General features: G+C 44.7%; 1 protein-coding gene across 1 annotated transcript in view; it reads left to right on the forward strand.

The window, feature by feature from the left end:
• mgat5b (alpha-1,6-mannosylglycoprotein 6-beta-N-acetylglucosaminyltransferase B) overlaps nt 1-25,986 on the forward strand; it is an 87,720-nt gene that overhangs the window by 56,236 nt on the left and 5,498 nt on the right. Inside the window, exons 9-15 of the mRNA XM_088927073.1 lie at nt 11,101-11,232; nt 17,939-18,072; nt 19,131-19,261; nt 19,896-19,901; nt 22,337-22,492; nt 22,697-22,843; nt 24,259-24,375. Of these exons, the coding sequence (XP_088783199.1) occupies nt 11,101-11,232; nt 17,939-18,072; nt 19,131-19,261; nt 19,896-19,901; nt 22,337-22,492; nt 22,697-22,843; nt 24,259-24,375 (823 nt within the window). The remainder of the gene's footprint in view (nt 1-11,100; nt 11,233-17,938; nt 18,073-19,130; nt 19,262-19,895; nt 19,902-22,336; nt 22,493-22,696; nt 22,844-24,258; nt 24,376-25,986) is intronic.

Genomic DNA, 25,986 nt, shown 5'->3' on the forward strand with positions numbered 1-25,986 from the left:
GTACAGTGACATGGACACTATACTGTAAAAAGGCGTCATCCTTCGGATGAGGCTTAAAACTGAGGTCCTGACTCCCTGTGGTCATTAAAAATCCCAGGGTGTTTCTCAAAAAGAGTAGTGGCATTACCTTGGTGTCCTGGCCAAATTTTCCATTGGCCTTTACCAATCATATCCTCCTAATAATCCCCATCTCTGAACTGGCTTCATAACTCTGTTCTCCTCCCCACTGAGAGCTGGTGTGTGGCGAGCGTACTGGCGCAGTCTGGCTGCCTCTAGGTGGATGCTGCACATTGGTGGTGGTGGAGGGAAGTTACATTACCTGTAGAGCACTTTGAGTGGAGTGTCCAGAAAAGCGCTATGTAAGTGTAAGGAATTATTATTACTTTTTAAAAATTGGTTTTGCTTTCTGTACTGTGTTAACGTTTCGAACCCTGTCTTTCTTGGTGTTTGTTCATTCTTGCATTCAGATTGAAAGTATATTAACGTCGGATCATGGTGCGTTTGTGTTTACAGACCTCATAAATTCAGTTCTGTGACTATAGGTCAGATCTTATAATATATCAAATAAAACACATGAGGCTATGTGTTAAATACTGATGCTGCGTTGAAGGTACAGTAGCAAGAGATCCTGCCATTGGGTCGCAGTTGTTTTGATTCCCTAATGCCATGAATGTACAGGATTGCAGGCTGAAACACATTGTCCGTAGTGCTGTTACCTTGTTCCTGTTCTCCGTAGTGCTGCATCCCTAGTGCTTTGGAGACAGAGGTATAAAGTGAAATTTGCTGTTGATCTCTGTAGCTCTGCTGGAAGATAATTCACAGAGTGTTCCTTGATTATATACAATGATGTGCTGTCTTACCAAGATTGTGTTTATGTGGAATTTATTTTGCACTTAAAAGCCCTCTCAGATGTATGTATTTTACTCTGTCCCTGATGTTATTAATGATCCCTTTAATTTCAGTTTCCACCAGCCCTGGGTAGCATTAATCACTGGTCTCTAGGCAATTTGCCACATGAGTTACTACAATGTGTTTTTTTGTAAACACCTGTTTGTGCACTGTAGAAAAATAAAATTAGACTCAAGTTTTGTCTGTAAACAGTAGGAAAAGCATACTGGTGTTGAAAATAGGGTCACATTTACTGTCATTTTGAGTCCAGATTTCTATATCTCAATATGAACAAATCGCCCTATTTTAGAGCAGCCAGGCTTGAAATTAAGCTGAGTAGGAGATTGTAGTGTTGATTCTGGTGACGAATAAGTCTCTCACTCTCACATGCAGTGAGCTGCCTTTGTAAATGAATTATGTTAAATACAGACCCATCAATAATAACTATTGTTTATGTTTTTGGTTCAGTTAGTTTTGCTGTAATGGGACTAATGGATGCACTTATAAAGGGGGAAAGGGCTTATGCATAATATTCCTGGCCGAAAGCTTTTATTTTTTGAAAGATCGGGGCATTGGCCCACTGGCCTGGATGTCTGACATCACAACCCAAACCAACACATTGTGGAATCTCACCTGTGGATAAGACATTTCCTCCTTGGGCACAGCACTCCTGGCTCCAGTGCAGATGACATCCACATACAGCGCTGTCATTTAACAAGCTCATCTGCACATTTCTTTGCTGTGCACGTTACAATAAAAACAGCCAGCTGGAATAATCCAGAGTTCTGCTGGGGAGCGCGCACAGTCGAGACAGAGAACGAAACTTACTCTGGTTTAAAGAAAGGTCAAGACGAGCTTTATTAGAACATGTCCTTTTAAAAAAGAAATTGCTCTTCGTCATTATATCGCTCAACTGACCAGAGTCCTTATTCCTCCCTGCTGACTTTGAGAAAACATTTTGCCAAAGGGAACACAAGTGATCGAGATCTCTATGGCTACATACAGAATCTAAATATGCATATACTGTACGGTATGAGGGAGAAGCTGCCTGCTTCCGAAAGCAACCCACAAGCTGAGAATGTGATATCAAACTGTATGGCATTATATAAACTCTTTCTCATCTTGCTGCGTCCCTAAATAATTGTATCTCAGTGCCAGCGTGCTGATGTGACACCGTGCTGTCAGATGTGGAAATGGAGTGTGTTGGCACCCCAGTTTCTCAGCCGGGTGCTCCGTGCTTCTCAACAGGTTTGCTGCAGGGGCCTGAGCTCCCTAAGGTGCTCCTCGTGTAAATGGTGCCACGTGTGCAGACATCCGCATGCTTGTGAAACCCCCTGCCTCCTCGTGTGCCGCACACAGCACTGCCTGAAAATCACTCCAGACAGGGGACGCCAAGGGACTGCGAGGGGGAGAGCTGCTTATCTTTGCAAGCCTGCCTTATGGAGCTGTATCCCTTAGACTCTCTAATAAGAGTTGACCCTGCTATTTTATATATATATTTTTTTTCCTTTTTCCAGATGCAGCATGAGGAAAACAGGAGCTGCATTTTCACAGCTTGCTTTTTCTCCTAGACCGAATCTGGAAATGCGTGCACTTTTGTTTAGAGCCTGTGGAGTTTCAGGGAAATGGATCCATTTCATTATGTGTCCCAGAATTCTTCTGCTACAGGCCGGAGTTAAATACTGTACCAGTATGCCAATGTGTCAAAAATGAATCTTGATGGCTTCTACATTTTGGGCTTTTCCTGGGCTGTTCCTTTAAGCAGAATCAATTCAGTAGGCAAAGCAGAGCCCACCAAGACTTGTGCACAATTAGTTTTTGTCAACCTTCCCGCAGTAAGCAAAAAAAGAAGAAAAAAATAATGTGCATAGATTTATTTATTATTCTTTGCTAGTTGGCCGTGCATCTCGGAGAGCAGTGTAATATCTCATGTGACAGGGGCAACGAAGCATCTGCAGTCGCTGATCTCAGGGGAGCTGCTTCCAGCTGAGGAGCCTTGTTCTGTCTCCAAGGGAACATGCTGCCCCCCCTCCCCCCGATGGGGAGAGCTGTCACCCAGCCTCCGCGCAGCGAGAGCAAGGGCTCAGTCACGGCCCGCAGCCTCCCTGTCTGCTCTGCCTGTCGGCTCGGCTGCTCAGCCTCGCCCCTTGGCCCCGGGCTGCAGCGGCTATCCCAGGCTGACAGGTTGACAGCCGCGGCTGGGCCGGCGACCGCTCGCCAGCTTGACCTCAGACGGGCCCGGAGGAGCTTTTGTCTTCGGAAATGCCGGCAGAGAGAAGACGACAACACACACCCGAAGCATTCTCCTGACCTAGACAGTCCTGAGCTAAAGTTTCAATTTGCGCGTCGCCGAAAGGAGTTTTGTTTTGTACACATTTGCGGTCAGTGTCCCTTTCTCCGGCAACGCCGATGATGACAATCAAGCAGCCGCGCAGACAGAAAGAGAGACGGGCGTCACGCCCTGTTGCGCTGCCGTGCGCTCACCCCAGCTGGGGCCGCCTCGTTCAGCTCCAGTGGGGTGTGTGAGGCGTGTGGGAGCTGTACTAAAATCATCGCTTGACGGCGCCGCTTGTTTGTTTCAAAGCCGAGACCGCCGTTTGCTGCTTCTCGTTGACGCTACGCGGTTTTTAATTTTTAGCCCTGAGCGGGGAAGGTGTTTCTTTTTTTTTTACACATAACGACAGGGTGGCTGGTCCTCGCAGAGATAAAGATGGCAAGAGGAGGGAGGCGAGCGTGTGCAGCAGGCGATCTTGTAGGGGTGTGTGTTTCTGTCGTGCCGGTGCTTGTGGACGAAAATCATTACCCCTTTAGTAAGCGCCTACTGCTCTGCTCTGCTCTGCACGGCCTGGAGCTGCTGGAGTTACAGCGGTGCTGACGGCAGTTCTGCTCTTGCTTTGCTTGACCCTGTCTGGAACATTGCCACACGTGTATTGTTAAAATCTCTCTGGCTATAGAAGCTCTGAACATGGCAATAAAGGGCTGGCAGATTAGCCTCTAGCTGAATCGGAGTCCTGCGAACCTGTCTTGTTCTTTTTTATGTGAAGCCTCTTCTAAGGGTGCCAAAGCACGTACCAAAGACACGATAAACGGCGAAATGAGTGCTCTATTCCAGAATACGCGCGGTATACTGCGGATCTTGAAAATATAGACTTTACAATTTCGATTCTACTCACAGTCAGCAGCTGTGTCTGTGCCTATTCTTCGAGAGCCCTGCATTAAGCTGCCAATGTCAATATTGCTCCAAACCTTTTCATCATTGGTTCAGTTGTCAGTTAAAATGGGATCGTTTCCAACGCCAGGACAATGACAGAGCTAGAGAAATAGCCCTTCCACTTCGTGCAATCACAACAAATTGTGTACAGTATAATTTAGGAGGACAGGTAATTTCGTTAAAAGCTATTTAATGGCAGTGGACACAAGGATGCTTTAAAGAACACACTGAACACTGGGCTCTGTACTCTAATTTCTGAGCTGGCAAGGAGCGCAATTATCTGTTAACTAATGCAATTTTGGTTTTCAAAAGGCTTTTACTGAAACCACAAGGAAACATTTAATGAAAAGCCAGACGAATTCGGCTTACGAACCTCCCCTTGATTTTGCCTTTTACAAGATAGTCATCGTGACACAAAAAGGCCACTAAATTGTATCTCAAATAAGTATTGGTCTGTTTATCTTTATGTGATTCCTGTGAGTTTAATACTGAAGACATTCCATGGATCCTTGAATGGTGACTGTCATCATTTTATTGTGGCATACTCTACTGTACAGGAAATGTTATTACCAGCTCAGGAGACAGAATGACAACAATTGCATGAACACAAACAGCATTCTTTCACATGCCAGTTTTATTGATACTGTGCCGTGCTAAATAAAAATTATCCTCTATTTATCCCTAATATAAATTTTAAATATTCACACTCAATGAAACGACTCGTGTGGTTATGAATTGTTGTCATGTATTATTTTAATTCGAAATATTTAATTATCTACAGCCGGAAGGTGGAACAAACCCAGCTTTCGTATACATGCTAGGAAGTATTTTAACACAAGAGATTGATTTAAAAAGTGGTTGACTCATGTCTGTGATGATCTTATTTATTTTAGCTTTCTGGTCTGAATTAGACAGCACATACTGTATTTATTCCTTTAAAAACTCATCCTGCTCAAAGCTCAGCTTTTGCTTAGTTGTCTTTTTAATACTGTTAAGCAAATGCTACACAAATGTATTTTTTTCTCACTATTAATTCATCTTAGCCTTTTTCATGGCGTGCCTCACATTATTCTTTACGCATGTGTGCTTAAATGTATTTAACATGAATTTCTCAAGAGATGTGCAGATTATGCTATTTAATATAGAATACTTAGCCAAGAGAAAGCTGCTCAGCTACATGCTCATTAAATCCAGTTGTAATTCTGAACTTGCATTTCTGATGGATTCAGTCAGGCGCCTGGAACATAGTGCCTGTTGAGGCCCAGGCTCTTGCAGACTGACACTCCCATGAGAGCTGTGCTGTACCGCAGTGGCTCTCGAACCCGGTCCTTGGGGAGTGCTGTGTCTTCAGGTCTGTGCCCCAGCTGAGTTCTCAATCACGGGCTAACTAATGTCAGCTTTCTGTCTGAGCCAGATTTTTACTTTTGCTTTCGGCTCCTCAAAGTGATTGGATGGGATTGATGATAAGTGTCAGTGGGTGCCAGTTTCAGAACTGCCCTGCCCTGAAATGCAATGAACTGCACCTCTGTAGGCAGGGTGGGGGGAGCTTATTATAGAGGCGGTTTAGCCAGAAACAAAGGCAAAAAAAATGTGAGAGTTTTGCAGTGCCCGATTTCCCATGAGGCACTGCAGGCACAGTGCCTTGAGCCTACGAAATTTTTAGGGTCTACGAAGGAGGGAAACACTAGTGACGAACGAAAAACGAGCTGAAACAACATGTATTACGCCCTCTGCAGCCAGAGGGCGCTCCTACTCTGTCCTGTCCCTAGTTTCCTGTCCTTTTGCTCTCCTTCCGGTGTCTCTCTCTCTCCCTGGGGCTATATATTTCCGGGTCACTTATTCTGCTTGGCTCAGCATTGCCATTCGGATGTCCTGAGACCCGCCTAGCACCAGGTCACCCCACGTCTGCTACCTGTGGGCATAGGTTTCTATACGGCATTTCCTGAACAGCTGAGCCCGGGCTAACCCCCGTCTCGCCACTATGCATAGGGTCTTTCAGGCTCTCCTCCTCTCCACATCCATGACACATGTTTGCTATCGGCTCTAGGTGCTCCAGATCAATAATTATACATTATCTAGTGGCTGTTCTAGAAACTAGTATTGAAGTGATGATTGCTCGACTCGCTCCATCAACCACGTGGTTTATCATTAGAGTAGTTTAAAGGCATCATGTCAATCGATGTAATTCGATTGGCATTGACCCCTCTTTTTGCACATTTCGGAGTGTAAGTGCCTAGGGCCTACAGACACCAAAATCCGGCCTTGGAGTTTTGTATTCAAGTGGCACAGTGGTTAGCATCGCTCAGAGCAACAGGGTCCCGGGTTCAGTGCTGGACCTGGGGTGTTATCTGCAGGGAGTTTGGATGTTCTCCCCATGTTTGCCCCCATGGGTTCTGGGAAAACTGGCCCTGGTGTGAGTGAGTGCATGTTTGTGTGTGTGGACAGGTGTGGACAGAAAATGAATGGGTAATGGTGTTCAGGTTCAAGACCTCAATGAGCACTGTAGAGTTCATTGTGTTAGGATGTTGACATCCTCCACTTAGCTGGAACCAGGAGGACACAGGGCAGGGACGCAGGGGGGCCTCAAGGCTTCAGTTTAACTTCAGTGGTGTAAAAACACGATTCCTGCTGCTCACCAACTTCCGTACAAACACACGGACAAAAATTGCTTTGATGACGACAGCAAGCTATCCAAGACAGCAGATGTCAGCAGGTGTCTTAGGGCTAGTAAATTCGGTAATGAAAAATAACAGCAAGAGTATTAAGGAGTCAAAAAATGTTATGTCAGCAGGATCGTGACTTTCTCACAGTCGATTGAGTTATCTTTATCTCCATCCCTTCTAAAAGTTTTCTGCAGCATGGTTAAATCTGAATGGGTCACAGTGAGATCGTGATAAAACCATGGGAAACTGTAACGTTTGGTACCACAATAAACTATACAAAGTAAAGTAAGTACATGCAAAATACCCTGAAAATGTACCATGGTAAATGTTCAGAATGTTACACCTCTCATCCCACTCATGTGAAAAGCTCACACTAAGGAAAGATTATGGTACCAGGGTTCTTAGTTAGACCCAAGTGGTCCTCTGGGTTTCCACTGAATAACTAAATCCCTTAAAGAACATGAAGGCTGAAATCAGACCCAGATTCCAAGAGCTGCAAGGCAATTCATCGAATCTGAAGTTTTAAATTCTGCATCGATTTCTAGGGGAATTCTGATCTTTGTTTGTAGAAGCTGGAATTGGCAGGTGTTTATTGCGTATTCAAAGAGAGGATCAGCTTTCTTTCTGAGAGGCTCGAGTGCAATAGGTTAAAGCTGTTTGTTTGCTTTTTTATTTTCTGAAAAAGGCAAGTTGCTCTCTTGTAATGATTTTGATCTTTTTTTACCGATAAACCCTGAGACTTTCTCAATGGTAATAGGTTTTTCTGATGTTTTTTTTGTTCTTGCTTTCTTTCAAAGCAGAAAGAAAAGTGAAATTGCCCGGGCTCCATCTCTCTTTCATTCCATTATCTTAGAGTACAGAGAAATTTCGATAGCTGCCGACAGCGGGGAGTCTGGCCCTATGATCGCAAGCTTGCTTGTTAAATCAGAGAAGCTGGCAGGTGTGCTTGTGAACACTCAGAACAGGTTTGAAATGGTAATTTTGCCTACCAGTCGTTTGGGGTGAAATTGTCAGTCTGCGCACCAAGTTGAGAATATCAGAAGGTCTCATCTTTTGCCTGAAGTTCCTCTGGCTTCTTCCTGATCTGATGCATGTAGGTAGCAAACGGAAAACCATATTCTCTGTTCTGGCAGAGCTGATAGATAAATGTGCTGAAGATGGCCACTGACTCATTGCTCTGCTTTATCTGTGTGGTGCAGAGTGCAGGAGAATGTTGCCTGTTTCAGGGTTGTACTTGTATTTTTAAAAAACTCCTATCCCACAATCCACCATTGCTCCTCCTGAAGCTCTGGGTGAGGTAGGTGTTGCAAATGGGGCAGCCAGTAATTGCATTTGATCAGTTTTGTTTCTTTTGACTTCGCTACTCCTTTGTTCATTCGATGGCCTCCCAGAATTCAGCCTGCTGGTTGTGGAACGTCAACCCTTGCAGCAGCGTGGGGGCGAGCGAGTCTCTGCACGCCCTCCTCCAGAATGTGTGGAGTTAGAGCCATGAGCTGCTTCTCCACACCAGGAGTCCGTCCCCCTCTGCCCACGGCACAGCCAGCAGTTGACCAGGAGATGCAGTGAGGAGCCCACAGGTGGCTGGCATGCTCCAGACATCTCCGCCGTATAATAGGCATTCCGGGCACTGATTTAGCCAGCAGTACTCAGCCAGTTGCATCCTGCTGCTTATGCAGTCCTACTTTCAGCAGATGGCTGGACCTTAGGGCTCAGCCTGCAGCTCAACTGAACATTTTTACCAGCGTTTAACCACCAAGGAGCTGCCTCATTTGGGCAGAAACCGATGATGGAGTGAAGTAACATGAGCAAACTAGGGGCAACACAGCAATATCTAGTCTTGCTTCAGGACTCGAGTGGAACAGCACCTGCTAGGATTCCAGTGTCAGCGTATGTCTGCTCTCTGTTGTGCTGACTCTGCCATTCACATCTTGAAAACGTGTCGGGAACCCTTGCTTTTCTAGAGTGCTCGTTTAGGGACAGTAGTTACTTTTAAAAATGGACTAACTTCGTGTGTGGTGGCGGGGTTTTGTTTTACCACCTCTTTGAGTTTCTGCAAAGGAACAAGTAACAGGTTTATTCCCTGCTGAAGAGAAAAAAGAAAACACAACGTTTCGGCCGTGGAGCCTTCTTCCGGTGTCTCCTTTCTTCTCTTTTCAGCAGGGAATAAACCTATTACTTGTTCCGTAGTAGAAGTATTGTTGTTACTGTTGGTGTATTTCATTTACTGTATGTATGGGTACAATTTTAAAAATAAAAAATCACTAAAGAACAAATCAACCCTGTCAAAAGGAAGTGTAACTGTTATGACTACATTTCCTCTGTAAGGTTTTAATTTCTTTTTTCTTTCTGTCTCTGGTATGGTGTAGTTGATCTGTGTAAACTGAATGCAGGGCACATTAACTTCATCTTGTAGACAACAGAAAATCAAATCATGCAAAAGCAATGTAATTTTGATGAAGTGATTCTGGAGCCACGCTATGAAGGCATCCTGTTATTATTGCATGAGCAAGATGTTAGAGAGCGCCTTGGCACGCCAAGGGCGTTCAGACCAGAAGTTCAGTTGGACCCTGTAGAGAAAAGGAAACGCCGAGCGCTAAATCAGTACAAGAAGAGAGCCGAGCATCTTAGTCTTCTCATGTGAAAATTGATTCAACCAGAAAATCTCAGGGGCCCAGTACTTGCCTGTCTCAAAAATAAAAAGAAAAGCGAGTTGTTAAACCCAACTTCATCAAAGAAGGCAAAACCAGAAAGAAAATCCTTTCATTTCCTTAAAGATTACAAGAAAATCGATGCACCTCAACCACTGTATTTCTCAGGCACATTCTGGAACTGCAGTAAGTGCTAGGTCAGCTTTCTGCATGAAAACGTAATATTTGACGTGGTTCTTAATGAAATATTGGACACGCTGACGGTGGAGAAGCAGGAACGGAAGCCAAAGAATTGCTTTCATGATTATATGCCTTATGCATGCTGGTGCTGCAACAAGGAGCTCTTTGTCATTCGATTTCATGTTTTCTAGCGCAGGTCCTCAAGCCAAATTAAATATAGCTAAAAAGCAAAGCTTGCAGATCTCTTTGGGCATAACGTGTCTGCGAGACGTAATTTGGGTTCACGTGAAAATATCAGTGAAGAAAATCCGTGATAATCTGTTAATGGATATTAAACCCATAACTACGTTAGAACACAAAATATTGCATAGTCCCTGATTCTGCAAAGAGATCAAATTGTTGTCTGTGACAGTATCCTTGCAGCCTGCAAAACTGTCCAGCAGTCAATATGGATTAACGTCTTGCCATTTCTGTATACTAGCAGAACCATTAGGAAAGTGAATGATGAGGCAAATCAGTGGGGGAACTAGTAGTGGCTCTGTGAAACCTGGCTGGGGACTGTCTTTCTGCCTTGATGATGCTTAATGGACATCAGGACTCTACCTCTCTAGTCCTGGAGGGAGGACTTTCTCAGTCTCTTTAGATCGTCAACAGCCTAATATCTTCGGAAAAGGGGTAAATTAATCTAGGGGAAGTTAAACTTTCCTTAGATTAATTTAACTTTAATGTGTTAAAGACATATTTAACAGTAAGCCTCTAAAATCCAGATTGTGGTTTTTAAAGGCACACGTCACCTGACATCCTTTTGAATACCTGTTACAGAGCCGACAAAACCTTTCATCTCTTCCTCAATTGTACTATTATAAATTACAATAATGTGCAAAGGAAAGTGATCTCCAGAACTTCTCTAACTCATTCAGGAATGGCTCTTATCTCCCTGTCTCACTGAGCGCAGCTCTAATGAAAGAGTGGGGCTTTCACAGGGAAGTTTTAATTTCACTTTTTGTTATTAATATGGTCTTTTTAATTAAAAAGGAATCGGGAAGCTTCTCTTCTTGTGTTGATTTTGCAGCGCCTGCATAACTGAATAAGGTATTGTAGTTGTTTTACAATAATGAAGTGAAGATTCACGGTAAGAGATAGCAGCATCTATTCACAGTTTGCATCAGCTGTTTCAATTTATGCCTGTTCTGGAAACAAAGATCTGAACAGCGCATTGGAAATCAAATTAAATTGGGGAATTAAAGTCCTCAGCACTTCGGATTCGGCTATGCTTTCACTTCCACCTGGTGTGATGCGTGTGGTGGGATGAGGGGCTATTTACATTTCACAGAACTTTTTTTTAAATTGAGATTGCTTCAACAAGTGCAATTATGAATTAATTACTGTCTGACAGTTTGAAGCAAACCAATTTTCATTTTAAATTATGATTCTACTGCTGCCAAAAATAGATCGAGCGTTAATTATCTGTAAATTAATTGGACATATGGCGACTTTTTCTTTCCTGCAGATTTCTTGGAGTACCACCCGGTAGAGGAAGCTGCCCCCTCACGGGACCTTTGCCCTTCGACCTCATCTACACCGACTACCATGGCATGCAGCAGATGAAGCAGCACATGGGCCTCTCGCTGAAGAAGCACAAGTCAGTAGATGTTCACTCTGATGAGCTCTGGTCATCTGTGACTATCATTCCTCCACTCCAATCCTCAAAGACCACTGCACAACACACTTTATGGGTCTTCTTAAATGATTATCTGCTTTAGAGCCCAGGAAGAAAGTGGTTAGTCATTTTTCTAGGTATATCACTGAGCGCAGCCGATATGAAAATCTGAAGGCCCTTTGGCCCTTGACTGCTGCAGTCTGATTTAAGGTGTAATGTTAGGGGAGTGACATGTCATGAATTAAAGACCTGTTTATTGCCCGTAGTGTTTATGAGAACATTGCTGACCTTCTGCCAGGCCACTCCGCCTTCTGTTTCACTGCAGTTCCATGTCCTCATCTAATTCCAGCAGTAAAACACTTCTGGCCCCATATGAAAACTGTGGTTGGGTTACTGACGAGACCTCCAAGGAGCAGCTCTTTAAAAAAATAAGTCAAAGGCAAAGCTCAGAGTAGCAGACTGCATTCAGTGACCAAATGAGGGTATGATCTGTGTGCTCTGAGACAGAGCATTTATGCTTGAGACAAGCCCGCTGTCCTGTATATTACATGAACTTCTTTAAATGTATTAAGGAAGTAATTATTCTTTTTCATTTAGTTCATGTGTAGACATCTTCTTTTCAGATACCCATAATTAAATTTGCTAACTGTCTTGTTAATTAATACTTTGCCTATTGAGCATAGACTCTCTCCCTGATTCAGAGGCAATACCAGCCTTTGCTGTAATTTACACTGATCAGGAAGACTGAATATTTGATCAAGGTGTTAGTACAGTATACATTTGTCTGATATGTGAATTAATGGGGATATACCATACAGTATACTGTATAGTAAATGTGAAATACGGAAAGTAGAAGCAAAATACAAATAGGTAGGAATAGTAATACTGGTTATGTGGCAAATTCAGTTTAGGGCAGGGTTTATGCTTATTCTGAATATTACTTTCCTTCCCACAGTGTTCCTGGAATTACAAAAATTAAAGCCATAACAAGACACCAACACTGTGCCCAATCCACAGAGACATTTATTTCAACCAGATGATCTTCATTTTTGTCGTTTTATGAGAAGAGAAAATGTTGTGCTTCTTTAGACAGGGAAATGAACAGCTGAATCCGGTGTCGTTTGATTTAAAATCCAACTGGAGGAGTCGCACTGCTCTTTGTGAGAGGGTTGTTTTCCCCTCAGAATGAAACGGGGCAAATTGCATCTCCCGAGTCGGACTTTTGTTTCTTTCATTCTCTGCCTGACCTGCAGCGCGCCTGTCAGCAGACTGCTATTGTGATTCCAACATCCGAACGGCACCGAAGTGAAAAAATTAATGATTATGTTGCCGCACGGCACAAGAGCAGGCCGGTTTTGCTTAATACTAACGCTGGTAAACATGACCCCTTAAATTACTGATGGCATGTATTTTTAAGACCTAATTATGTTCCACGCCAAACAAGCGGGACTCATCTGTTATATTTTGTGCGCAAGTAAAATTTTATGGTCAGTTTATGTGCTTCAGAGCCATTGAATGCTCAGAGAATTATGCAATGGGATGTAGAGCTGAAATTTAACGCGCTCCTTGCAAGACATGCTATTCATTAGCACTTCACTCTCCCTTTGAGCATACAAAGAAAACTTTAAGTAACTCATTTGACAAATAAATATTCCACAAAATACAAAAGAGATGTAAAACGTGTAAACAAGAGCAAATGTTATGCACTTAAATGCCCTATAATGCTCTCAAGAAATGCACTGTGATACAACATTGTGAAATTAGAGCAAAGTATTGAAAAGACCAGAACAGACTGGTCACATAAAGCAGACCACAGTTTTGTTTAAACTGTAACAATGCAAGGTGAATAACCTGCTCTCCTTGGGCCATTCCTTGCAAATGTGTAAAGGTATGTCTTCACAGGGTAGAGCCACACTACTCAGTGCCTGGTCATGGAAACTCATCATGGGACATTTATGTTTTGTATTACAATGCAATCAGTTTAGATATTAGACAAGCAAAATCTTAGGAACAAGTAATAGGTTTATTCCATGCTGAAAAGAGAAGAAAGAAAACACAACGTTTCGGCCGTGAAGCTACCCACCTGAACTACTACAGCAAAATCTTAGTTGACTTTCATTTTCTAAAATGTATGTATTAGATATTAGCTACAGGTATTCAGCAGATGCTGGAACCTTAAACATATTCTTATTTCACATGCTGGAGTCTCTCTCCCAGATTAAGAAGAAGCTTGATATTAAAGGCTTCCCAACAGACTCGAATAGAAGGAGCAGTTTGTGGATTCAGGGTCTCCAATCTTCTAAAGTTCTGATCTTCTCGGACTCAAGACTTCTTCGATTTCGTAACTACATGACCTCTCAATTAGTCCGTTTAACAAATCACCCTCTTAATTCATTGTAATGAAATTTGCTCCAAATCTTTAGAGACCGATGATCTGAGGGTGACCTCTAAAACATAGCTCGGGGACTCTCCAAGATTGGGGTTGGAGAGCTCTGCCCTTTTCAAACTCCACAGCCTGCACTCTTATTAATGCAAACACATACAGTACTGTAATTCCCCCTCTTCCTCTCCCACAGCTGTGCTCTGCTGAGCTGTGTTCTGCCACAGTCAGTTCATGCACCTGTTGTATTTTGCTTTTTTCATTTGCATGCCTCTTCTCCTATATGATAAACTGCTAATGGCCTTCTCTGTCTCCAATAATTACTGCATACCAAGATCCATCCTTTTGTTAGATTCCCTACCATTGCATTGATTGGTTTGGCCGTTAAGGGCACAATAATTTAATTTTGAAAGGGCAGCTCTTTGACTGTCTCTCTCATAGCTGTTCTACTACACAGCTATGCCTCACACAGAGACTATGCAAAGCCTCTCGGGCTCATTAACGTACTGCATTAAAAGGATGGGCTACAAAACTGCATTATCCACGCAGAGCTCTGAGAGCCCAGCGCATCCGCAAGCTGGCCCTGGTGATAAAAAGTGTGTGTATGTTGAACTTTCAAAGTTGTTCAATTACTTGTATTTATGTGTGCTTCCAGCAGGGTTCATTAGTAGTGCTATATTGGTTTATATCCAGTACTTTAATTTCCACATAGAGCACGCAGGGCCATTTAAAGATGCTGAAAAGCGATAGAAGGCGGTTCTAAATCAAAACAAGCTGATAACAGGCCCCGACTTATTGATTTGTGCGTGCTGAATTTACAGCGCAGACACAGAGAGAGAGAGGGGAAGAAAGCACAAGGCTGTCGCCTGTTATCTCCTTACTCGCAGGCTTTCCGAATCTCTCTCCCGTAACCAGCAAAGCGACTGCTCTGGCACCAAGAGACTCCTGGCTATTGCCAAGAATATTGCACAATCTAATTCTTGCCCCCTGCACGTTTGATGCCTTATGTGTCTGTTTAACTGCAGGGCTTTTGAGGAGCACTGGTCCTCTGAGAACTTGAGCATAGCCTATAGGGATCCTACAAGGAAAACAGGACTCCAATTGAATAGCAATTTCAACTTGTCCTGGCTTTGCTCTGATCTTAATAAGATACGCCACTGGTGGCTTCAAGTGCTGTGCATTTAAGAGCTGTTTTACTTACCCCTGAGATGGTGTATCTATTTACAGAAAATCATAAAATACCAAAAATAGGAACACTTAAAGCAACGCATCGCATCCCTATTTTATGTCCATTCCTCTTGCTTACTCCAGGATGCTTTTCAGTCTTCTGTACTGTGTCAGGTTAGATAAGTGCTCCTTTCTTGCATGCTCTTGTGCAGGAGAGATCTCGTGGTTGATCTAGCTACATCCTCCACTGATTCAATCTGTCAACCGTAAATGCAGCAAAGTATGACAAGATATTCATCTCACATTGACTTACAGTCTAGTTCCCCTGTGGGGGGATGAGATAATGACATTAAATACCATTATATTATTGCTTTCAATTTTTTATGGCTGATCTAGTTTCACATTGTGTTTCCTGAAAAAACAGAGGGTTTTAGAAGCTACAACTTTTCCACCTGATGAAAGGGAACACAAATACAGAAGCTATTAGATTTCACAATTCTTTTGAGGGGGGAGCACCTTTTGATTAATTACGTGATGCAGAGGCCTTAAAGTTAAGATGATCTAATTCTGTGGGAATTATGTTTGCCATCATGACAACGGGAGTCTTTACTGAATAAACAAGCGCAGAGCTGAGTTATGGAGCCTGATGTGATGCAGTCAAGATAACTCTCACAGTCACAACAGAACTCAGGATGGGTGACTGCAGAGGCACAGACTCCAAAGCTCCAGTTCTACATCCGTAAACTATAACATAAACCATGAAATCCGCTTTCGTGGTCCCACACTCCCTTCAAAAATGTAAAAGCAAAGCTAAAGGGTTAATATGCACCTGATCATATAATAAATACCTTTTTGTATTAGTCCAGATGCCCAGATATTTTATCTAATTTAGTCATTTTTTGTAAAAATTTTTTATTTTGGAGGGCAAATTTAAACAATTTATAACATTTTTTTAAACATTTTTTATAACATTTATTTTTTTTTTACTTCTTTTCTCTCAAATTTGCTTGACCGCTGCATGGACAGTGTTGTCACACTCCTGTCCTGTTGACACATTCTGTCCTCTCGGGAAGAACAAGTTTGCAGAACATCTCTTTTTATCTATGATTTCTACTCCCTGCCTTTCCAGAGATCTCCGCTGGTCTGGCTGGCTGTATTGCTTACTCTGTAGTATCTAAACTCTCACTACAGTATCTTATCTCACTAGGATCTATTATAACAATAGGTTATACTACTGTATACCATTTTTGTACCTAGCACACAGATGCTGCTAAATAAATTCACATTAATGCATTAAATATAATAAATAAATTGATTGTACTAAGCAGTCCGAAGAGGCCATGCAATACTCCCCCAGAATGCAAATCAAGACGAACAGTATGGAATCAAGGTGGATACAATAATATTCTGTACCCAGATCCTTGGCTGCACCCACAAGGATAACACTCAAATCTGTCTGCCAGATGAAAAACCTGCAGGATGCTTGCTTGCTTCCTGCTTCATTTTTTACCCAGAGGAGGCGAGGCTGGGTGGGGCCTTCGCCAGAGTTCAATGTGTCTAGTGGGGTCCTGTTAACTGAGTTTCGAGAAAGGAGAGGAGGGCGTTGGGAGAGGGAGGGCAGGAGGCGAACTGTGCTGGAAATGGGAGACTTGCCTTCTAATTGTGAAGGTAACTCCCATCTGGCAAGCTGCAGTGTTGCAGGCGGTTTCTTTCTCGGGACCTGCTGGGATCTGCTTGGGTCTGGATAAGCGCTTTTACAAGAAGGCTAAGCAGCAGAAGTGCGTGAAGGCCTCTTCGCTGTCGGCATTCATTCCAAGTGGCAGGAAGTGGTCGACGCCTCGAGCCGGGCGAGACGGTCTGTCCTGCAAAGCGGCGCTGCCTGGCAATGATGGAGGCTCAGTTAATGATGCGGGAGCTGGCCCTGCTCAGAGCGGGGGGAGGGAGATGGCGTGCAGCTGCACAGGGCTCAGCAAGTGCAGGTCCTCCCCACCGGGGGGGCTGCTGCCTCCCTTTTTGCCAGCCAGTCTTGCTGCCATGTGCAGTTAATGGTCTCAGAGGGGCTCTCTTCCTCAAACACGGAGGGGACCACTGGCTCCGCTGGCTCCATCCCGAGCTTGTCTGCTCGCAGAGCTAATGTATCCGGGGTCAGCCATCTGTTGCTGCAGTCCCCTCTTCTTCAAGCTGCTCAGGGCAAATCCCTTACCGCCGGGGCTACTGGAATGGCCAGTCCACTACTACTCCCTACTGTCCACCCTCGCCCAGCCCCATACCTGCAGAGAAATGCCCACCTACAATTACGAGGCCCAGTTACTGTACGTTGCTGGATCTCTCTGTTGCACTGGTACGCATTGAAAGCACATAGCGTGTTTCCCGCGTGGAGTGGGAGTGTTCCTGATCCACTTCACCCACCTTGGCACCCTGGGACAGGCAAGCAGAAGTCCAGAAACAGGGGCAGACTGGCTCTGCGGCCCTCCTCTTACTCAACCTGTATGGACTGAGTTTTCAGCTGGCCCTTTACCTGTTCTCTTTTGTTCCCATTGTGAGCACGTTTGTTGTGAAATGTTTTGTGGCATTGGAGTTGGAGGGCAGTGTTATTGGCAGATTTTTTTTATGATTAATTTTTTCTTTGGGGTTACATTGATTTTGCGACAGGAACAATGGAACATTAAATGCACAAAAAAATTGGCATTCTGGCAGTTTCTCAGAATTGACAGCCTTTCTGTCTGCTGGGGTTATTTTTGTGCTTAAGTCTTAGTAATAGTCTCATTACCGCTGTGGTTGAAGAGCACTGTAGGAGAGGCCACTGCTTGTGGGCTGTAGGCAAAGAATCAGAATGTTTTGTTCATTTCAAGTTGGATGTTATGATTTCATACCAGCTCTCTCTTATTTAGGCAATAAATCAAGTTTGCACATCCTAATTGTTAGTTACAGTACATATTTCCCCTTTGGAGTCCTATGGAAAATTAAACATGTAAATTGCCCTTTTCTGCTCCAATTTTGTATTCACTTTGTGGTTTACTTCCCTGCCTTTAAAGTGGGAATAGTGTTTGAAGTCCCCACATTATCTGATCGATCTTCATTAATATCAGCGATACCTTGACCGGCTAGCCTGTTAAACCGGTGCTCTTTGTTCTGCCTCAGGTGCCACATTCGAGTGATAGACACTTTTGGCACGGAGCCAGCCTATAACCATGAGGAATACGCCACCCTCCATGGGTACAGGACCAACTGGGGCTACTGGAATCTCAACTCCAAGCAGTACATGACCATGTTCCGTGAGTACGCTTTGGATCAGCTCTCCTTGCTGGCATAAGCCTCCCCCACCTGACACTCCAACAAGAATTAATTTTCCGCCAGCTAACATGTCTTATGCAGGAAGCAAGTGGAAAGTGGGCTGTCTCCAGGCCTGTCGTGGAGCACATCTCTGCTGCAGCCCTGCAGGGATCACTCTCTCCCTCGTTTTCTCCCTGTGGGACTTACAGCAGCATCAGAGAGATAATTCAGGATAATTGATACTGGTCCTGTTATGGCATTTAAAAATGTTTTTCGTGGCCTACAATAGGATTGCAGAGAAATGTGTTTTTCCCCAGCAGTAAGGACAGGCACACCTTGAAGATGCATGTCTGTCCTTCACTGCATCAGCTGAGTCCATGCTGGGAATGTGTTGGTTTGTGCAGTAAGTCTATTGTTTTAACAGTAACAGAGAGGACAAAAAAACAAGGAAAGGAAAAAAAACTGCGAATGGTCATCAGCATGTCGAGCTGGCCTTGAGCTGGAAGAGAGGGGGGTTGACCTTCCAGCCCCCAAATCCCGGAGCTGCAATATGAGATCTGCCAGGGCCCTTATGGTGATGAGCGCAGAAAGGGAAACTCAGGGGTTTTCCTCTCCGTGACCAGGGCCCCTGAGAGACAGAGCTTGTGGAAAGTGAGAGCATGCGGGGCGCTACTCGCACTAAGAGGCCCTCAGCCTGCGGAGAATGCCTGTCTTGGAGGCTCAGAGAGAGGAGAACAATCATGCCGAACACAAATGGCAGCTTTATACCAGCACCCTGGGGCTGGCTGGACAGGCCAAACTTCTAAGCTGTTAAAAAAATATTTAATTTGGCAAGAATCTGCACGCTTAGCTTTTTAGTGGTGTTGGAGTAGCGTGGTATTGTTGGTGGTGTCTAGTCTTCAGTTTTCCTCTCTTACGTTGGAGTTAAAGCCCACCAGCATCTCTCATCAAAATGAGCATTCGCTTCCATTTGCTGCTGCTGTTCATCGCCGGCACCAGGTTCTCTCCCGACCTGAGCGAGCTGACAGCTTTGTCATTATTTCTGACTCCGTTCCGACAGCCCACACCCCAGACAACTCCTTCATGGGATTCGTATCAGAGGAGCTTAACGAGACGGAGAAAGCCGACATTCAGAGGAACAAGGTCAACAACATGGCAGTCGTGTATGGCAAAGAGCCCAGCATGTGGAAGGTAAGCAGGGACCGGGGAGAGCTCTTAAACACCTGCGCTAATGGGAATCCGCCGTGGCATCACGCGCTCTCCGTTCCGCTGATGTCAGACAGGACGGGCAGAACGTTGAGCAGCTCTCCAGTTCATTGTAGTTCAAGCAGGCAGCTGCGTCAGCATGCATAGGCTGCAAAGGAACAAGTAATAGGTTTATTCCGTGCTGAAACGAGAAGAAAGGAAACACAACGTTTCGGCCGTGGGGCCGTCTTCGGGTGCGAGACGGTTCATTGTTCTAACTGCCAGAGTGTCGTCAGCATTTATATCTGACGTTACAGTCATGAAGTGCACAGTTTTTCTGTCCTCCCTGGAGTTAAATCTGTACTCCATTGGTTTTTTTTTAACTCATTGCATTCTGGTTTCCGATTTCCTGGCTCTCAGAGCAGTGTGGGGCGCCCAGAAAAGAGAAATGTGCTCTGTCAGTGCTGTCATATCCTACCGCCAGGTATCCTTCACCATTTCAATAGTTCACCGATGTCTGCTGTTTTGTGTTGTGCTTTTCAAACTTAAGGGGTCAAAGAAACAGTCATATCATCGTTTTCACGTATTCTCTTTTTCTTCTTCCTTTGCCGTTCCTCTGTCTCTGATGGATCGCCTTCAGCTTCAGGTAAGCAGACTCTGAAGCTTTTCAGCATAAATTTCTTAGTCTCCTTTGAATCCCCACCTGCACTGGTAATGTCTTGCTTGAGGTATAGTCTGACATTGGGGTTTGCTCATAGCAATTAGTTTGTGTTGTTGCTGCTGGTGATGTTATTTTAAACATAATTCTGTAAAGGTTCAATTGATCAATTTCCTGAAGTATGCAATGCTATAAAGCTCGTGTTATCAAGCTAATGGACTCTCAAACTTGCTATACAGTTTAATTCAGTGCACAACACATTTTGAAGTATACAGTAAATGGGTATTTGGTTCCAGCATTTAAAAAACAAGGCAAAAACAGGAATGTTTAACTTTATCACAAACTCTGAAAACATGACGGAAATTCACAATTCGCATTTCAGGTTAATGGACACGCTTCCATTTGATGTTATTTTATGCAAAGGAAAAGCTTTGGATAGCTTTTTTGATAGTTTCCTGATTGTCAACCTCAGACCTGTAATTGAAGTATTTCTCATCTCCCAAAGCTGATTTTTGCATTCATAATGAAGCTACAAGTGCATCTTTAAAAATCTGCCTCAGCAGTTTAACACCTATCATGAGACAAAAGGCAATTTGGCACCTGTGACAGGCAGAAGGCAGAGCACTGGTGAATTCAATTATAATTGATGCAACAGATTTCATTCGCACTGTGGGGCACCTGCTCTTGTTTCCCCCAGTTCTGGCATTTACTGCTGTTTCGCTTCATTTCCTGAGCAGTCTCACGTACACGCTGGTGACTGACAGAAAAGACTGTGCCAGCATTTAACACATCACTTGACTGACTGTAAGAAGCCCGAGCAGACGGTCTTCAAGGATCCCGAGTGCTCACATGGCCCTTGAAACTAAGAGCAAAGAGGGCAGCACACGTCAAACATCCCCCGATGCCAACAGAGTCAGAGGAAATCACTCCGAGCTCTTAGGTGCGTTAGGCGCAGGTGTCCCATAGAATTGTTTAGGAAAGTGATGTGTTTATAGTTTTATTGAGGAGCATAGCTTAAAAAGCTACTGTGTAATGTATCAGTGGGTAAAGGAGGAAATTAAAAACATAACCCTAAGGTCCTAATCGCCTGCTCTTTTCAGACTCAAAAAACACATGCTTGCACTCAGCATCGAAGTCTGAGCCTTTAATAACTTAGACCTGATTTCCGCTCATGTGTTTATAGACTGCTGAAAGAGGCTGATGCACGTTTAATTTATTGGTGGAAATGAGAAGGGAGGTCTGCATATTAGACTTTCAATTTAAACCTCTGATCTGGAGCCAAGCTGTTCTACTCCTGGAGGTGAAGTTTACACTTGCCCGGGCTCTGTCAGTAAACCTTTCTTTTCCTTTAATTCCCTCTGTCTTGCGCACTTAGTGGAGAAGATAATCTCCTAATTGGCTCTGCAAATCCTCACAGCAGAATCTATCGATCCTGCAGCCCCCAATTACATCCACAGGCCACACAATGGAGCGAGAATAAGCTCCTTAACAGCTAAGAGGAAGTCAATAGTTAGAGTGAAGCCATCCCCAGCCACAACACAGTGAAAATCCCAACTAGAGACTGTTATACCTAATCACAAAGGTCTTTCTAGAACAGACCCGTCTTTTTCCCTTTTATCCCGTTTAAGAATTCCTGGCCACATGACCAACCCCGCGCTCACTCATACCTTACCATGTACATGGAAAGAGACTCAGGGTCCCTCTGTTCTGAGGAATCTAAACACAAAACAGTTCTATTCAATAAATGGGATTCTGGGCAGCATGGGAGTAAAGGGGTTATTACCTTTTAGAGCTGGGGGGGGGGGTCAGTCCCTTTTTAAGTCATCAGAGGCCCATGGAGGAATGGGGTGCAAGGGCCACCTTTTTTCTTGACCATCTGACACTGGAGGTGGAGGTGATGTGGTCAGCATCACACTCCGGCCAGCCTATTACCCCTGGTACTCATTTGGAAAGCAGGCTGAGTGGACCAGGGAGCTGTCTGGAAGGAATTAGAGCAAGCCCCCTACATGGGATTGAACCCGGGACCTTGCAGTCAGGGGGTAGACGCCCTTGCCATCTGAGCTACCACGGCTACCCTGGAGCTGGGGCCCTGGGTTCAATGACGGACATGGGCTGCTATCTGCGTGGAGTTTGTATGTTCCCCGTGTGTTTGCGTGGGTTTCCTCCCACAGTCCAAAGACGTAATGGTACTGTAAGTTAATTGGCTGCTGGGAAGATTGGCCCTGTTGTGAGTGTGTATGTGCCCGTGCGTGTGCCCTGTCTCAGTCCAGGGTGCACCCCAGCGGCTGATTCTGACCAAGTGGAATGGCTTCAACAATCAAGCTAGCCAAAGAGATCAGTACTGGTACTGTACATTACTGTCTCCAGAAACGCAAACTGGATCGAGTCTGAGCTGCTGTAAAGTCTGTATTCTTGTGCCCCAGGGGAAGGAAAAGTTCCTGCAGATCCTGCACCGCTACATGGAGATCCACGGCACTGTGTACTATGAGGCACAGCGCCCCCCGGAGGTGCCCGCCTTCGTCAAGAACCATGGGCTGCTGCCTCAGCAGGAGCTCCAGCAGCTCTTGCGCAAAGCTAAGGTAGCACAGCAGGAGGCAGAGCCATCTTTTCACTTCCATTTCCAGACCGCTTAACTAAAGGCTCTCTGGTTTGTTTATCTGTGTGTTTAAATATCGATTGCGGAGGGCAGGGGCAGGTTCTCCTAGCCTTGCCTTTCAGTGCAAGCCCAGTCTGCTGATTGAAAAGCAGCCATGTGACAGCCATTTCTTTTCCCCTGCCTCTAGCTCTTCATTGGATTTGGGTTCCCTTACGAAGGTCCCGCCCCTTTAGAGGCCATAGCCAATGGGTGCATCTTCCTGCAGCCCAGGTTCCGCCCACCCCATAGCTCCCTCAACCATGAGTTCTTCAGAGGCAAGCCCACGTCCAGAGAGGTACATGTGCACTCTTTTATCGTGTGTCTCACTGCTTGAAAGCAGCAGTGTTGCATGGTGCATATGCATGTCACGGCACTGGAGCGTTATGTCAATCTTCAGGGGGGGGGGGAAATAACTTACAGTTAGAAAAAACGTTCTGTGCCGTTCTGCAGATCGCTGGAGTGTAGTCAGTCTGGCAGCAGGGTAAAGAAGGGTAAGGAAGAGGCTAGTTCATCTTTTTCTCAGCAACAGGTACAAAAATCACTGTGAAATCCAAATGTTTCGTATTGGTCGCCATGGGTGGTTAATTTTAGTTCTACGTGGGATTTGGAATCGTGCAGTGCCTATATTTTCCACCATGCACAGGCTGAATGAGTGCTCTCAGGCGCTCAACAATACATAGAAGCCATCTGCCTCAGTGAGTGGTAGCAGAGGTGTGAAATGCTCTCCTAGCATTTTGATTCAGCTGTTGCACTGAATCAAGTCCCTTGCACAGAGCTTCCCAGTCCTGGGCTTGGTGACCCCATTGTCTGCTGGCGTTTGAGCCAACCGAGTTATTTTTGAATATTTCACAAACCCCAGATTTAACTCATAATTTACTAATTTGTCATTTTTGATGGCTTTCAACTCTGAAACTATGAGGTAATTTATACTGTATTTAGTTACTGTATAATGATTGGAAATGTGATTTATTTAGGAACAGAGAACTACAAGGCTCTAATCAACCAAATTATTGTTTCAATTAAGGGCTCAATAAAGCAAACAAGAGTCCAGCTCGGATTAAAAAAAACAGCAGAGGCCAGGGTACTGAGTGTTGGACTGGATGGGCATGTGCCAGCCGGGTTTGTAGTTAACTTTGAAACCTGAATCCAGGGCTGTTACAGGACTTTGAACCTTCCAGTAGGTAAACTCCTGGCTGGTGTGGTGGCACTGTGGCTAAGGATCTGTGCCTCTGGCTGGAAGGTTGCTGGTTCAAATCCCGCAGCTGGCAGAGCAATCCTAGTCCATTGGGCCCCTGAGGCCCCTTAACCCCAACTGCTCTAAGGGTGTTGTATAAATGGCTGACCCTGTGCTCTGACCCCAAGCTTCTCTCCCTGTCTGTGTGTCTCATGGAGAGTAAGCTGGGGTATGCGAAAAGACAAATTCCTAATGCAAGAAATTGTATATGGCTGATACAGTGATCTTATCTTAATGAACAGATCCTTAATTGCTTAATTAACCCAGGTGCTGCTATGCACCTTGATAATTAAGGGTTGGCTGGCAAAAAGAATGGAATGGAATGAATGGAATCCAGATGCCAGTGTTGACCACTGCTGCCCTAGTATCTTTACAACAGCCTTGAGGGTACAGTTGCAGAAAGGGCGCCTGAGTCCTGTCTGAAAGAGAACGCAGTGATATCACATTGGTAACCCCTCCATTTTATCTCCACTCAGGTCTCCTCCCAGCATCCCTATGCGGAACAGTACATCGGGAAGCCCCACGTCATCACAGTGGATTTCAACAACTCCCAGGAGTTTGACTCGGCCATCCGGGAGATCATGAGGACAAAGGTGACAGCCGGCCACCAGTCCTATGTCTAGCTGTGCACACTGCCTCTGTTCTAACACTGCGAATGCTGAATAGGGAGCTTTTCGTACAGGCTTTTCAGTGCGATTAGTTTAAACGCTGTGAGTCTGCCAATGAACAGTGACTCAAGAGCCAAGGAAGGGTTAAGAGAACGTGCTTCTCGTTCAGCATGACCATCTACTGGATCTTGCTGTCGGAGTCACAGACTTATGTCAAAGCAGTGAAATTTGCCTTGACTGTTCCCTGTTTTTTCATTTTACAGCAGCAACTTAGTAATTAGGCAGCACTCCAATTAGGGGAAAGTAACCGCACTCATTCAGATGTGCACTAATTGCTGGATGTGAACACCATTACTGCGGTTAAGGGAAGAAGGAATGTTTTAATTAACCTGGCTTCAATCTGTTCATTCTGGAATGAACATTAATGATCGATTGATCTGGGGCAGCAGTGCTGCTCCTCTGCCACCTGCCAGGTGTTGCTAATGGACATCGATCTGGTGCCTTTGATTTCTGCTGGCGGTCAGAGAGAGCTCCCCGCGTTGCTTCTGAAACAGAACTGGAGAGCCAGAGGTGAGGCCAGCAGAAACAAGCGGGGAGCGAGGTTGCTGTCGAGAATTTCCTGAAACAGGGAATGGCCAGAGCCCTTCGACAGCCCTCCAACTTGTGTGTTCTTTTTTTCCTTTATGGAATTCCTAAAATTGTGGGAATAATTAATTACATGTATCTAGTGTATCTCGCTCCGAATCCGAATCTGCTCTCTGTGCTGCTGCCCATTTGATTCAGTGCTCCACGTTCACAGTGCCAGACCACGCTCAGTTCTCTCAAGAAATGGCTGGATGAGACCCTTGGATCATTTGGCTGCCAGCAGCTGTACAAGTCAGATGGTCCCAAAAGGCCTCCTTTCTTTTGAAACCTTTATTACTGTATGTTCTTGTGCTTGTGCTCAAGCCCTGTGCTTTTGCTGCTCTGCTCCACTGAAAACAGAGTCAGTTCTTGGGTTTTGGTCTCACACAACTCGTACCCAACTCAGTCCCCTGGGTCGAGCTGCCTCATCTTGCTCTCGTACTGAACTTCAGAATCCCTCATTCCTGGTTCTACTCCTTTTCAATGTTCTTGTCCTCTGTTGACGGTTCTGTCCAGCTACAGACCCGCTGCAGCCAGATCAGCAGCTGAGTTGCCGCAGTTGTCCCAGCTGGTTTTCTGGTGGCTGTTTTGAGATGTTCTGATGCTGCAAACTGGTTGTGGTGAAATTAGAAAGACAAGTGTGGTTTCTGTTCTGAGCGAGAGTTTTGGCACAGCCAGATAGGATTATTCCACTGAACCTTGAGAGGGAAGGGCAGTCCGCTCTGAATTCTGCACTCACGCCCCCAGATGGAAGTTAATGTCAAAGACCTCCTGGAATGGATGTACCCTTTAATACCTCGAATTATTTTAGAAAAATATCCACAGTACAGGCCTGGTTAGGGTCTTGAAATAAAGAGAACCCCTTGGACATCCTGTCTGAGCCTTCAGATTTTTTTAAATGTCCTACTTAGTACACAGACTCAAAAGAAATATCCAGAACAAAAACAAGATAAAAAAACACAGTTGCAATTA

The sequence above is a fragment of the Atractosteus spatula genome, chromosome 11 (genome assembly GCF_055471065.1).
Source record: "Atractosteus spatula isolate fAtrSpa1 chromosome 11, fAtrSpa1.hap1, whole genome shotgun sequence".
Classification (NCBI taxonomy): Eukaryota; Metazoa; Chordata; class Actinopteri; order Semionotiformes; family Lepisosteidae; genus Atractosteus; species Atractosteus spatula.